At 40.4% G+C, this 14,440-nt stretch overlaps 1 protein-coding gene across 5 annotated transcripts in view; it reads left to right on the plus strand.

The window, feature by feature from the left end:
• The window catches only part of LMNTD1 (lamin tail domain containing 1), a 327,152-nt gene that overhangs the window by 157,239 nt on the left and 155,473 nt on the right, over positions 1–14,440 (plus strand). For 4 of the 5 annotated variants that reach the window (XM_061582240.1, XM_061582242.1, XM_061582245.1 and 1 more), the window contains one exon: positions 2,403–2,504. The exons of the other annotated variant lie outside the window; for it this stretch is intronic. In XM_061582240.1, coding sequence (XP_061438224.1) covers positions 2,403–2,504 — 102 coding nt within the window. The remainder of the gene's footprint in view (positions 1–2,402; positions 2,505–14,440) is intronic. 5 annotated transcript variants of the gene reach the window in all.

Consider the following 14,440-nt stretch of genomic DNA (forward strand, 5'->3'; position numbering starts at 1 on the left):
AAATTTATATACCGCCCGACTAGCAATAGCTCTCTGGGCGGTGAACATAAAACAGCATAAAAATACAATAAATAACAAAACAATACTAAAATACAAGCAACAATCCAACACAGTAAACATTTTTAAAATTAAATCAGTGTAACTTAAAATGCTTCAGAGAATAGGAAGGTTTTGACCAGGCGCCGGAAGGAGAGCAGAGTCGGCGCCAGGCGTACTTCCTCAGGGAGACTGTTCCATAGTTCGGGGGCCACCACTGAGAAGGCCCTAGATCTTGTCATCACCCTCCGGGCCTCCCTGTGAGTTGGAACCCGGAGGAGGGCCTTCGTAGCAGAACGTAGTGCACGGGCCGGTTCATATCGGAAGAGGCGTTCCGCAAGGTATCGTGGTCCCGCACCGTATAAGGCTTTATAGGTTAATACCAACACTTTGAATCTAGCCCGGAAACATATTGGCAACCAGTGCAAGCTGGCCAGAACAGGTGTTATATGCTCGGACCGCTTGGTCCTTGTCAGCAATCTGGCCGCCGCATTTTGCACTAGTTGTAGCTTCCGAACTGTCTTCAAAGGTAGCCCTACGTAAAGCGCATTACAGTAATCCAAACGTGAGGTTACCAGAGCATGTACCACTGATGTAAGGTCCTCTTTACTCAAATAGGGACGTAGCTGGGCTACCAACCGAAGTTGGTAAAACGCATTCCTAACCACCGAGGCTACTTGAGCCTCAAGTGAGAGGGAAGAGTCTAAAAAGACTCCCAGACTACGAACCCGGTCCTTTAGGGGGAGTGTAACCCCGTCCAGGACAGGGTATATATCCACCATCCGATCAGAGAACCCGTCCACCAACAGCATCTCAGTCTTGTCTGGATTGAGCTTCAGTTTGTTAACTCTCATCCAGTCCATTGTCGAGGCCAGGCAACGGTTCAGCAAATCGACAGCCTCACCTGAAGAAGATGAAAAGGAGAAGTAGAAAGATGTACAACTTGATGAATGGTAGAAATGGTTTGATAGTGCCCCCAAACAGCAACAAAAGTATTTTTGCTGTCCTGGATTAAACATTTGTGCACAGGGGCAGTGGATGACTGGGATCCTGTCAGTTTTGTTTTTCACTGTGTATCTGGAAAATAAGAGCTGTAGTAGACAACTGCGGGCTATTCCCAATGATACTGCCATCACCTTTCCTCTTGAGCTGATTCCCATTCTACACTTTATGACTGGATGTACATACCCAAATACAAAATCATACAAGCTGAGTAAGATGTGAAATATGTACTGCTTTTTTTTTTGCTCTTCCCCTTTAACATATCTTTATGTAGCATTTGAGTGATGATTAAGCACATGTTTAATTAATTTTAAAGAGGCATGGACCAAAAATACATGCATGTGCTTCACATGAGTTGTAGTATATACATTGTGTACTTGAATATGCATAACCATAAAAAAAGCACAGGAAGAGATAACTGGAATAAATTGATACTGTTTTGTGCTGCCCATGTCCCTGAGCTAGGGATGGAGAAAATATCACTTTGGTAATCTATGCTTGCATATATTTGTGAAAGCAACATTCAAAAATACATTATATTGGGGACAGTTTCCTTGCAATAATTGTATATTAGGCAAAATTGCATACAAAAATGTGTAAATGTGTATATTAGGATAAATGTGCACTAAAATGTTGATTAATCTTTGTGAAGGCTTAAAAAAATTGCAAACTGATACTGACAGATTCATCCACCTATATCTTCAACAGTAGCACATACCAAGGCGATCTTACAACATCACCTTGTGAGGAGAAAGTATTGGTCACTTGTGATATTTTTGTAACATCTGTCTGTTTACAATACAGACTGTATACTATAGAGGTTGAGCATGTAGTAAGCATATCAAGCCCAGGCAACTTTTGACCCAGCAAGCCAAACACAGCTCATCAGTCAGATGCTTGACAACTCCTTTATTTTTGTAGTCCCAGATGGGCAGCAAAACAGGATGATTATCACACCCTTGGTGGGCTGCCATAAATGTAGCGAGGTACATTGTGAATCACAAGTAGTGCAGATCTGCTATATATAAAATTTCATGGCGTTCTAATTTTGTAGCACCTCATTGACCACATCATAACTTATTTCAGAGGTGATATGCATTTCCCCCCTTCTGTATCGATTCTTCCCCCAGCTTACAGTTATATGGAGAGTTTCCCCCCAGTAATAAGGAAAAATGGCTGGTAAAGGACAATGCCTTTACGCATGGTTACTTGAAAGAGGCTGCTGTTCTTTGTATTGCAGCTATTACATGATTTGGCAGTACACTAGAGATTATGTACAAAATAGCTAACAATGCCTTTCCATTCTCCCTTTGTTGAAGACCTTTCCTCCATACTTACAAACAGTCTTCCTTTTTCTCCAACAGCTCATCGCCAAAGAGACTAACAGTAGTGGAGCCATTGAAAAGCTGCAGTCAGAGCACAGAAACAGTCAGCAGCACATCAAAGACTTAGAGGAAAGGCTAGAGGTCAGTGTCTATCAGTTTGCTAGTAATTGCACTCCTGAGCCACTCTAAAGCAAAATTTGTGGAGGCAGATGGACATTTCCATTTAATTTCCCTGTATGATTTTTTTCCACGCCTAATGTTAAATTGTCCATTCCATAAAGATAGTCATGTTCACCATTAACAATGCCTGAATTCAGGGCCCTTGGAGAAATACTCCTTTTCTCTTTGTGTTTGTGAGCTTTTTTGTTTTGATCATTTCACAAAGAAGAAACATGCTTTGCATGATTATAAATGGGGCACGTTTTAGGCTGGTATGTTAGTAGTACTGCATGTGTAGACTAGTGTATTGGTAGCAATAAATCAGTATAATTTTGATTGAGAGGGATTTAATTAATGTGTACATTTGAACAGGGAAATTTCAAATGCTACACGAATAGAAAACTGGAAACCATGGTTTCCCAAATGGAGGCTGGAAAGAATTTCCCCCTCAGAGGATATTTGAGAGGTTGCCTGCAGTGTGTGCAAATTTATTTATTTGTTTATTTATGCATGTGTAGGCGTAAATAACCTGTTAGAAAGAACTCAGGGTGGGAATAACAATATAATATAAATGCAGCATCAAAAACACGTTGCAGAGGGTAAGAACAACATAAAAACACAAAGTTAAAACTGATTAAAAGATCTGGGAATTTTAAAAAAGGGTTTCACCTGATGCTGAAGTTATACTAAAGAAAGTATTAACTGAGCCTCTCTGGGGAGAGCATTCTACAGCTGGAGAGCCAACACTAAAAAGGCCTCTATCCCATAAGCTACCTGCCACACCTCTCTCAGTGGGAACACTTGTAGGACTTCCGAAGACCTAAGGTCTGGGCAGTTACATGTGGAGAGAGGCAGTCTTCAGGTTCCCTAGTTCCATGCTGTGAAAAACTTTAAAGGTCAAACCAGCATAATGAATTGGGTGTGGAAATGGACTGGGAGCCAATAAAAATGGTGATGTGCTTGTATTGCCCAGTCCCAGTTAGCAGTCTTGCACCCATATTTTAAACTAAGTGACGTTTCTAGACTGTTTTCAAAGGCGGCCCCACATGGTGTGCAGTGCAGTAATTTGAGTGGAGGGATACCAGAGCATGGATAACTGAAGGAAAACTATCCCTGTCCAGGTAGGGTCATAGCTGGTGTACCAACCTAAGTTGGTAAAATATGTGTTTCAAGTGGGTTTGCAGTCACTAAGAGCTATATCTCCATAATCAGGACCAGCAAAGTATAGCTGACTTCCCATAGCAAACATGAGGTAGACTGTGGTAGGGGGGAGTAGCAATGACTGTGTTTTGTCATGCCCCCATGGCAGCCATGTTGTATGGCTCACAATTCAAAACGTGCCCCTTAGTCTGAAAAGATTGGTGACCCCTTCACTAAATAATCAGCAAGAGATATAAAGTTCTTTATTAAACATGCCTACTTCAAACTTACACTCACTGTCCCGCACCCCACTCTGTCCCTATGTTATTCGCTGAGTCACTTTGTGGTAGCTGTCCCTTCAGTTTCTCCCCTTTGTGACTCTAGATTGCTCAGCCACTATGCTGTCCCAGCATTGCTACTTTGTTCTACACAGATTGATACACAGGCCCCAGAGACTACTATCCTCTATCTCCAACTGTGTTAAAAATAATGTCTGTTTGTAGCCTGACATTTCCCAATTCCATAACAGGTTAAATGTTCCGTTCTGTTGATGTTCACAAATGGATCACACCCCACTCTAAGGCAGGCTACACCAAAGGCAACCCCACTGTCCTTACACAGATCTTTTAAACAAAAAGCAAAAGAAGAAATAAATCACAGAGAGAGCTTAGGCAAGAAGGCGGTGCTCCTTTTTGTTTAATGTGAACTTCAGAATGTGTTTTTGACCATAGTCTAAAAGCTTTCTGCTCTTATACAGTCCCACCACATGTGTATAAAATCATCCCTATCGTTTTCACACAACAAGGGCTACAATGGTATTTTGAAACTCTGCATCATTTAATTTCAAATTTAAAATATTTTAGTGTTGAGAACTCTTGGGAACTCCACACACACCCCATTCCCCTCACAGAGCATAATTCCCAGAGTGGATCAACAATCAATCCCTCTTCCCAGGGAACTCTAGGAATTGTAGCTCTGTGAGGAGACTAGAGGGTCTCCTCTCAGTATCCTTAACAAACTATAGTTCCCAGGATTCTTTGGGAGAAGCCATGGCTATTAAAGTGCTATAATAGTGCTTTAAATATATAATATGGATGTGGCTTTAGTAACAGTTCAATACACAACATTTCTACTATTCAGAATATTAAGAGCAGGTAAAATCATGTAGATTTCTTGGCCTCAGTATGTGACTCTCTACACATAGCCTATATTTATGTCCTGTTTAACCATCTCATATAATGTTTAAAACTGAAGCCATACAAATAACTTTATGTTAAAGGTGGCATACAAATGCTGTAAATCACCCTGTACTAACTCAGTACCGTCCAGTTGTTTAGGACTACAATTCCCATCAGACCTAGCTGGTACCTCTGTGGTGGCTGGGGCTGATGGCAGTTGTTGTCCAAAATATCTGGAGGACACCAGGTTTATGAAGATCGCTATACATATAGATAGATAAGAGGGATATATCAAACTGCTTTGAAAAACCCAGATCGCCTGACTCTGCTTGTACTCCTTCCACTTGGGAAGTTAGGCCTGCTAAGGCATGAGGCAGAGCCTTTTCTGTGATGGCATCGGTGGTCTGCAAGAATCACCCTAGGAAAGCCCAGCATGCCACTTCATCATTTATCTGTCACACTAATTAGTTAAAACCGATGTATTTATTAAAGCTTTCTAAATCTGTTTGTTCTGCTTTATTTTCATACATTTCCAGGCTGTTTTTTGGTTTTTGTTTGTAGTCTGCTGTTTTGATAGCTGGTTGTGTATTTGTTTAAATGTATTGCTGTATTCGTTTCTTTGAGAAATTTTTATTGTACTGGGGACTTTAAAAAGGCTTAAAATTAAGAAAATTTCTGCAGGCTTTTTACAAACACAAGGGCTAATGCGAACCTCAATTATGGATGAAGCTGACTTGGTAACTGCTATGTACAAGAGTGAAGTTGTTTTGACCCTGTCTCCCACACAAAGAAGGAATTTTTTCTCTTCTAGAAAAACAGTATCTAGCTACACTTCATCTGCCAGTGTCAGAATTGTTGATGTTTTAGCCAAATGCCAAAAATAAAATTTCAAAGCATGACGTTGGCCATCCTTAGCCTTGCTAGTTCCTGTGCCATCCTCAGTTCATGTCTATGAATTAAATCAGTACCCAGTGAAGAACAGAGCTAGTGCTGAAAAGAAAGGCAGACAAATCATTGAGAGGAGAAGATTTTGGTATATATTAGACAGCAAATTTTGGCTGCTATCCTACACAGTTAGGCAACTTACAGCATAGTGTTATAGACTCTGAAGTTATTCCCACTGAGCTCAGTAAAATTTACTCCCACATATGTTTGCATAGGACTGTAGCCCTAATTACTGTTTACTTTAATGGGATTTAGGCAGCTTAATGTATTCAGGATTCCAGTCTTTATCTGCACGTAAACAGTGTTGCATAGACGAGAGCAAGGAAAGCCCAATGATTAGGGGAGTAGATCAAAAGGCCTCCAGTCCTGTTATGTCAGAGGCCATGTTCAGATATTTATCGGGCTAGCAAAACCTTTTATGTTGTGGAGGAAGCAGCACTCCTCCCTTCTGCTGAGCAAATAATTGTCACATATGATTCAGACATTTCATATAGATGCTCAATTAATTCAATTCATTATTTCCATAATTCTTATCCCATAAAAAACAGGGAGGAATTGTGCAAATCAGATGCTTGTGTAAATGGGACATCCACGTGGGTCACATAATGGGGAAGGTTTACCCATTTCTTTATCGTGCAACAACTTTTACTGACACTGACCCAGTAAATATCGGGCCTGAGCTAAAGGTTTTCTGTATGGCTTTAGCTATTGTGGGTTGCAATTGTTTCTAGGCTAGTACTCCTCCATTATTTATTTATAGCATTTCTACTTCACTTTCCTCAATTAACCAGGGGCCCAGAGCAGCTAGCAAAAAGCACTTCATACACAGATGTGCACTATACATGAAATAATCATAAAACCACAACGAAATAAAATCATATGTGTCAAATAAAAGAGAACCTAGAACTTCAGTGACATTCCAACATATTTTTATCTAAAAGTTTGTGGAGGGTGGAGGAAGGAAGATTTGCATTCTTTTCTGGCAATGTGAAAGGTCCAACAACAGCAGCCCCCTTTCAAAAGGGGGCACAACTGGAAAAAACATGTTCCTTGTCCATATAGATATAGCTCATCTAGATGGAATGCAGAGCAGAGCCTTGGCTGCCAGACTTGAAGGGTGAGAAAGTTCATAATGCAGCAGATGTCCCATAAAACGCGCTGAGTCTATGCTACATTGGGCTTGACTTTACCTCAGACTTTACCTCAGAAGGAATTATCACTGTAGTGCTCTAGTACAATACTGCATTCTCTCCAACCAGAAGTGGGAAATGCCAAAAATAAAAGAGAGATTAAAAAAAGGCATGCAAAACTGGTTTAGGTCTCTTGTGTGAAAACATTCTAAAACACCTTAGAAGGTGAGGATGAATAACCAAACCAACCAATTATATAATATCCTTTCGGTGTCTTCTGTGGTCTTATATAGCCAGAGCAGGAGGATATTCAGTGGCCATGGGCACACAGAGACAAGCAGACTGTTACTTAACAAGCTTACGCCACACAGTTGTCTCTAGGAGGGTGTGTATGGGATATGACTTCTGCAAAGCTGAAGTAAAAGTGTTGTCCAAGCCTGAGAACAATAGTTTGGCTCCTTTTTTATACACACAGCAAGATATTTGGTTTGTGTACAACTAAATTCTTACTTCGCTACCATGCAGCCTGGCGAAAACGTTGGATGTGGAAGTTCTCCTTCAAACCCCTTCGTAGATTAGGAACTCATCAGGAGTCAGACCTTTGGTTCATCTAGCTAAGTACTGTCAATGCTAACATGCAGCAGCCCTTCGGGATTTCAGGCAGCAGATGTTCCTAGCCCTATCAGGAGATGTCAGGGATTGAATCTGGAATATTTTGCATACAGAACACATGCTCGATCACTGAACTACGGCTCTTTTCCAAAAGATCCATGTGTAGCCTAGGCTTTCCCATCTGAAAAAACAGGAATTGTAATATATCTGTCAAGGTTTTTTGTGGGGGGGGGCAAACAGATAAAGACTTTAAACAAAGGAAATCAAGATTTAACAGTGGATTTAAAAAATGTAAAATAAAATTAGTGTTTTCAATTTAACATATCTTATTAAATGCAGAAATTCATAGAATCATAGAATAGTAGAGTTGGAAGGGGCCTATAAGGCCATCAAGTCCAACCCCCTGCTCAATGCAGGAACCCAAATCAAAGCATTCCCGACAGATGGCTGTTCAGCTGCCTCTTGAAGGCCTCCAGGGTCAGAGAGCCCACTACCTCTCTAGGTAATTGATTCCATTGTCATATGGCTCTAACAGTTAGGAAGTTTTTCCTGATGTCCAGTCGAAATCTGGCTTCCTGCAACTTGAGCCCATTGGTGACTACAGTCTATAAATGTATTTGAAATGACAGAGGAAATTTATGAAATACTGTGAAAAGCAATATGGTTGGATAAATAAGGGTGTTAATAAGTGAAGTGTTTTTATTTGCCGTGTGACTTTAATGTCTTGTGCTTTATGTTTTGTTTATTTATATCATTATTTTCAACATTCCATTTTGTGCTGTGGGTGGGGACAAACCTTTAAATCTAGTCGAGTCCTTATTAGGGATGGTTGAACTCCTCCAATTTCAGTCTGAAAGTAATTGGAGATTGGAGAAAACTCATGGTGTGTTATTGGCTCGGTTAATTAATGAACACCAAGAATAAAACAGGAAGGCATCCAGTAACAAAAGTGCCTACAGCTAGTGGCGATAGCAGCATATAGCCTATTTATATAATGGAAAAACAGAATGTGGTCCCCCCCCCCCAATATGGAATGTAGGACTAATATTGTGGCACAATGGGAACAGACCTATCTTCATTTGGGAGAGCTGTAGTAGGCAAAAAATGTGATTATGGGGCCTAAAGGTAAACTTAGGTAGGAACTCTGAGCCAATATGAGAAAGCCAAAACACCCCCCACCAAACCAAGGGGTCTAATATATTCAAATTTAAGTTATTTAATATAGTACATATAATGAAGATGAAATAAAGTTTTTTTCCCTTTTAATGCCAAATGCTTATAAATCATTCCTGTGCTTTTGCACTCATTATCCAGAATACTGGAAGTTGGAAGAAAATTTACATCCATAAAATCACAGAGTTGGAAGAGACTTCAAACTTCATTTTGTCCAACCCTTTGTTATGCAGGATACACACTACTACAGCATGCCTGATAAGCGGCCATCCAACCTTTGCTTAAAAGACCTCTAATGCAGGAGAGTCCACCCCCTTCTAAGACAGTTGATTCCAGTGTCAAACAGCTTGTGCTATCAACAAGTTCTTCCTCTTGTAATCTGAACCCATGGGTTCAGGTGCTACCCTCTGGAGCAGGTTTCACCAACCTGGTGCCCTCCAGATATTTTGCACTACAACTCCCAGCAACTCCAGCCATCACAGCTGTATGGGAATTATAGTCTAAAACATCTGGAGGATGCCAGATAGGCAAAGACTGTTCTAGAGCAATGCCAATTGCTGGAAATTACAGATGGGGAGAGTTCTGTTGCGCTCGGGTTCTGCTTGCAGGCTTACCATGGGTATCTAGTTGGCTACGGTGAGAACAGATTGTTCAATTACATGGGCCTTTGGCCCAATCCAGCAGGTCTCTTTTTATGTTCTTAATCATTTTATTTTATTTAGCACCAATCATATACAGTATAGACCTGCATATAAGCAGAGGGGATTAGTAAAGAAATAACTGTGGCAGCAGGGTTGCCCTGATGGTGTGAGCATGCAAAGTTCATCTTTACACAGACTATAATGTGTCAGACTCAAAGCAAATAGGGCAGAGCTTTGATGTCTAAATGAAATCTGCACATTGGCTGCAGACCAGATTTGTGACTATAAACTGCAGATCCTTGAAAAGAATCCGTAAAATAGAAAAAAAAATGGACGTGCAGTACAATATATACTGTAATCACACCATCTTGTCAATATGCAGAGCAGCAATTCAGTTAAGCAGCTTAGTGTCAAATATAATAGAAGGAAAACAATTGGCAATCAGGCTGAGAGAGAGTTTAACAAGGCGAGGTTAATTTAAAAGAATCGGCTTTCCCTTCAAAAGCTTTGAAAATGGAACCAGTTTGCTTAATAAAATGCATGGTCACCTTATAGGTACACAACACAGAACCTCCTGGCTGAAATTAATGGGGTAATATGCACAGAGAATTGATATGTGAATGTCTCCTCTTATGCTATGGTGTTCAATTGCTTTTCCCAAGTCATTTTGACCTGACCTCAGCTGAGCTTGTTCAAGAGTCTCCATGCATCTCTGGGGCAGAACAACACGCTTACTGTGCCTTCTGAAGATAATGATCTAACCTTGACAAAGGTTATCACACCCAATTTCCCCTCTTTTACACACACTCTCTCTGTCTCTCTGTTCCTAGGCCAGCATGTAAAACTGAATTGAACATGCTGCCACAAATGTTGGGGCACTAAGATAGATTCAGCATTGTTAGGGAGACTATAAAACCCTAAGCTAGCCTAGCAACCCCTCTACAACTTTTTTTCCTATCAGTTTCAGAAGGGTTTCAAGTGAACATGAACACTGTTTTACTGCTGGGTTTTTTCCCTTTCTATGGGCTTATCCACACGGGAGCCTAACTTAGTATTAAAGACGCTGCTTTTACCAGTATAATAGATTTTCAAGGTCCACACTTCTTGCTCAATGGTAGCTTTCAATCCGCAGTTTTTCATTCACACAAGTAGGATGTAGTTGTTCCAGCTTCAAGGCTGAAGCTGGGAGAGTGCCTCAGCATGCAATTGACAAGAAACAATGAAACTGACTAGACCCCTCCCCTTCTCACAATGAAAGCATCCTGGTGAAAAGGTTGGGGAAGAAAGGGGGATTAGATACTCTGGAAACGGAACCCATCGCTTGCAAATAATAAACCCACTTGATCAAAATAATACCCCCTCTAGGATGCACACCTTAGCATAGTGAGGGGGATTGAGAGTGTCAAAGAAGCTGACAGCAATGCCATCAGGAGTCTAGACCAAGAGGCTAGACTCCTAGCAGGGACACCCAAGGCGGAATGGTCAAAGCTGAGACACCAGACCAAGATGCATCCAAACTCAGAGGAAGGCAACCACCTCTGAATACCTCTTACCACAAAAGCCCTATGAACAGAGTATCCAAAATGCAACATGAGATAGTGCTGGAAGATGAGAGCCCCCAGGTCAGAAGGCACTCACCGAGCTACTGGGGAAGAACAAAGGACAAGTACGAGTAGCGCTGTGACTAATGATGCAGCTGGGTCAAAGCCGAAAGGAAGCCCAGAGGCTGATGTGCACAGATGAGAAAGGAGAGTCTGGAGTTGTACGACACACACAATAGGAACATGGAATGTGAGAAGCATGAACCAGGGAAAGTTAGAAGCAGGGAGAGTTAGAAATTGTCATGCAAGAAATGGAACGTATCAACATTACAACATTATAATACTTGGCGTGAGTGAATTAAAATGGACAGGAATGGGACATTTTCAATCAGGCAACTACAAAATATTTTATGCAGGAAATGAGAAATTAAGAAGAAACGGGGTTGCTTTAATAGTGAGAAGTCATGTAGCAAAAACAATTAAGAGCTATAACGCAAGGTATGAGCGAGTTATATGACTGAGATTTAACAGGAAACCTATTAACCTATTAACCTAACCATCATCCAACAGAAAATGCAGAACAAGAGGAATTGGAGAGATTTTACACAGAAGTACAGGAAGAAATTGATCACACACCAAAACAAGATGTGCTGATAATCATGGGGGACTGGAATGCAAAAGTAGGGAACAGAGAAGAACTAGAAATTGTGGGGAAATGGGGCTTACGAGATAGAAATGAAGCAGGAGAAAAATGTATTGAATTCTTTGTAGCCAATAATTTGTTTCTTGCAAACACATTTTTTGAGGAACCCAAAAGACGACTGTACACATGGACATCACCAAATGGTCAATATAGGAATCAAATTGATTATATAATTGGTAACAAAAGATGGAGAAGTTCCATACTTTCTGCGAAAACAAGACCAGGAGCAGACTTCTGTACAGATCATGAGCTGGTAATATTGAAAATCAGAGTAAAGCTAAAGAAGAAGAAAAAAGCAATCATAATGTCAAAATACAATTTAAATAACATCCCAGAAGAATATAAAGATCAAATAAGGAACAGACTTGAGGCTTTAAACTTAGCTGACAGAGAACCAAAAAAACTATGGATTGAAGTCAGAGACATTATCAGGGAAGAATGCAAAAAGACATTACCTCTAGTTAAAAAAAATGTATTAAAACATACAGCGATAGATTTCATGAGATATACAGGATGATTAACTTAAAAAACCCCGTGAAACCCCCTATGGATTACCCGACAGATGAGCTACCTGCGCCGCCCGGATCTTTTGCACCACGCAGGCAAAGAGACCGACCCTATATGTAACCATAGGGTCTTTGTCAGCTAAAAGAGAGACAATAATATCCTGCAGGGGCCTCCTCCTTACCAGCAATTCGCTCAATATTTTGGAGCGCGGATGTGCATATAAGGGGCATTCTAATAAATAATGCGGAAGATTCTCAACCACCATGGTCCCACAGATACAAAATCGCTGGGACCACGGGGTCTGGTTATAATGGCCTCTCAACACAGCATTCAGCATTGACTGAAACCGCAGTGCACTGAAGGCTTGTCTAAGGTTTGATGTCATAGGGTGGGCCAAATAATTCGCCCTTTGATGGTCCTTTTTAATAGCCCCGAACCATCTAGAGAATTGGGAATTAATAATCGCCAATCTATCTAGCCAATGGCAGTGTAGAAGGATTGTCTCTTTCAGCCTTGATCTATCAAGGGCAGCTGGAGCAGGTGGTGAGATATGGTACAAATGGTATATGCCAGAAATTTTATCACCCCAAAGACTGTCTCTAGAGGCCAATTCACCGCATAATTTCAAAATAACCGTAGATTGGGAGTTTTTGATTGACTCCCAAAAGTTAAGCAGAGCTCAGTGGATATGGGCACTAACAGGAGGGATAGTTAAAAAGAGGGAAAGACCTCAATGGATGACTGAAGAAACTCTTAAAATGGTTAAAGAGAGAAGGAAAGCAAAAGCAAAAGGAGATAGAAAACTGTTAGAACCCTAAATGCAACAATACAGCGACTAGTATGTAGGGACAAAGAACGATTACAATAGTTATTGTATAGAAATAGAAGAGAGCAACAAAAAAGGTAGAACAAGAGCCCTATTCCAAAAGATTAGAGAAATGAAAGGGAAATTTAAACCAAGAGTAGGGATGTTGAATAATCAACAGGGGAATACACTGACTGACCGAGATGAAATAAAAGGAAGATGGAAGCAATACACAGAAGAACTCTATAAAAGAGATGCCAGGATGACAGATTCATTCACGGAGGAACCGTATGATGAAGAACCAGAAATTTTAGAATGTGAGGTGAAAGCTGCTCTTAAATTACTTGGAAGAAACAAATCACCAGGAACAGATGACATACCAACAGAGTTGCTACAAGTTACTGAGACTGAATGTGTCCAAACTTTTGCAAAAATTTGTCAACAAATATGGAAAACTAAACAATGGCCCACAGACTGAAAGCGTTCAATATATATCCCAATTCCAAAGAAAAGGGATCCCAGGGAATGCAGTAATTATTGAACTATTGCCTTAATATCCCATGCAAGTAAAGTAATGCTCAAGATTCTACAACAAAGGCTCTTACCATATATGGAGTGAGAAATGCCAGACGTCCAAGCTGGATTTAGAAAGGGAAAAGGCACAAGAGATCATATTGCAAACATACTTTGGATAATGGACTAAGGAATTTCAGAAGGAAATCAGCCTATGCTTTATAGATTACAGCAAAGCCTTTGATTGTGTAGATCACAAAAAACTATGGAACACTTTAAAAGAAATGGGGGTGACATAGCATCTGATTGTTCTGATGCACAACATATACTCTGGACAAGAGGCTACTGTAAAGACAGAATATGGAGAAACCAATTGCTTCCCAATCGGAAAGGGTGTGAGACGGGTGTATTTTATCACCCTACTTGTTTATTCTACATGCAGAACATATCATACGGAAAGGGGGATTGGACCAAGATGAAGGATGTGTAAACACTGGAGGAAGAAATATCTATTATTTAAGATATGCAGATGATACCATACTCTTAGTAGAAACCAGTAATGATTTGAAACGAATGCTGATGAAAATTAAAGGGGCAGGACTACAGCAGAATGTCAAGAAAACTAAAGTAATGACAACAGAAGATTTATGTAACTTTAAAGTTGACAATGAGGACATTGAACTTGTCAAGGATTATCAATACCTTAGCACAGCCATTAACTAAAAGGGAGACAATAATCAAGAAATCAGAAGAAGGCTAGGACTGCGGAGGGCAGCTATGAGAGAACTAGAAAAGTCCTCAAATGCAAAGATGTATCATTGAACACTAAAGTCAGAATCATTCAGACCATGGTATTCCCGATCTCTATGTATGGATGTAAAAGTTGGACAGTGAAAAAAGGGGATAAGAAAAAAATGAACTCATTTGAAATGTGGCGTTGGAGGAGAGCTTTGTGGATACCATGGACTGCGAAAAAGACAAATAATTGGGTGTTAGGACAAATTAAACCAGAACTGTCACTAGAAGCTAA

This window comes from Rhineura floridana, chromosome 8, assembly GCF_030035675.1.
Source record: "Rhineura floridana isolate rRhiFlo1 chromosome 8, rRhiFlo1.hap2, whole genome shotgun sequence".
NCBI lineage: Eukaryota > Metazoa > Chordata > Lepidosauria > Squamata > Rhineuridae > Rhineura > Rhineura floridana.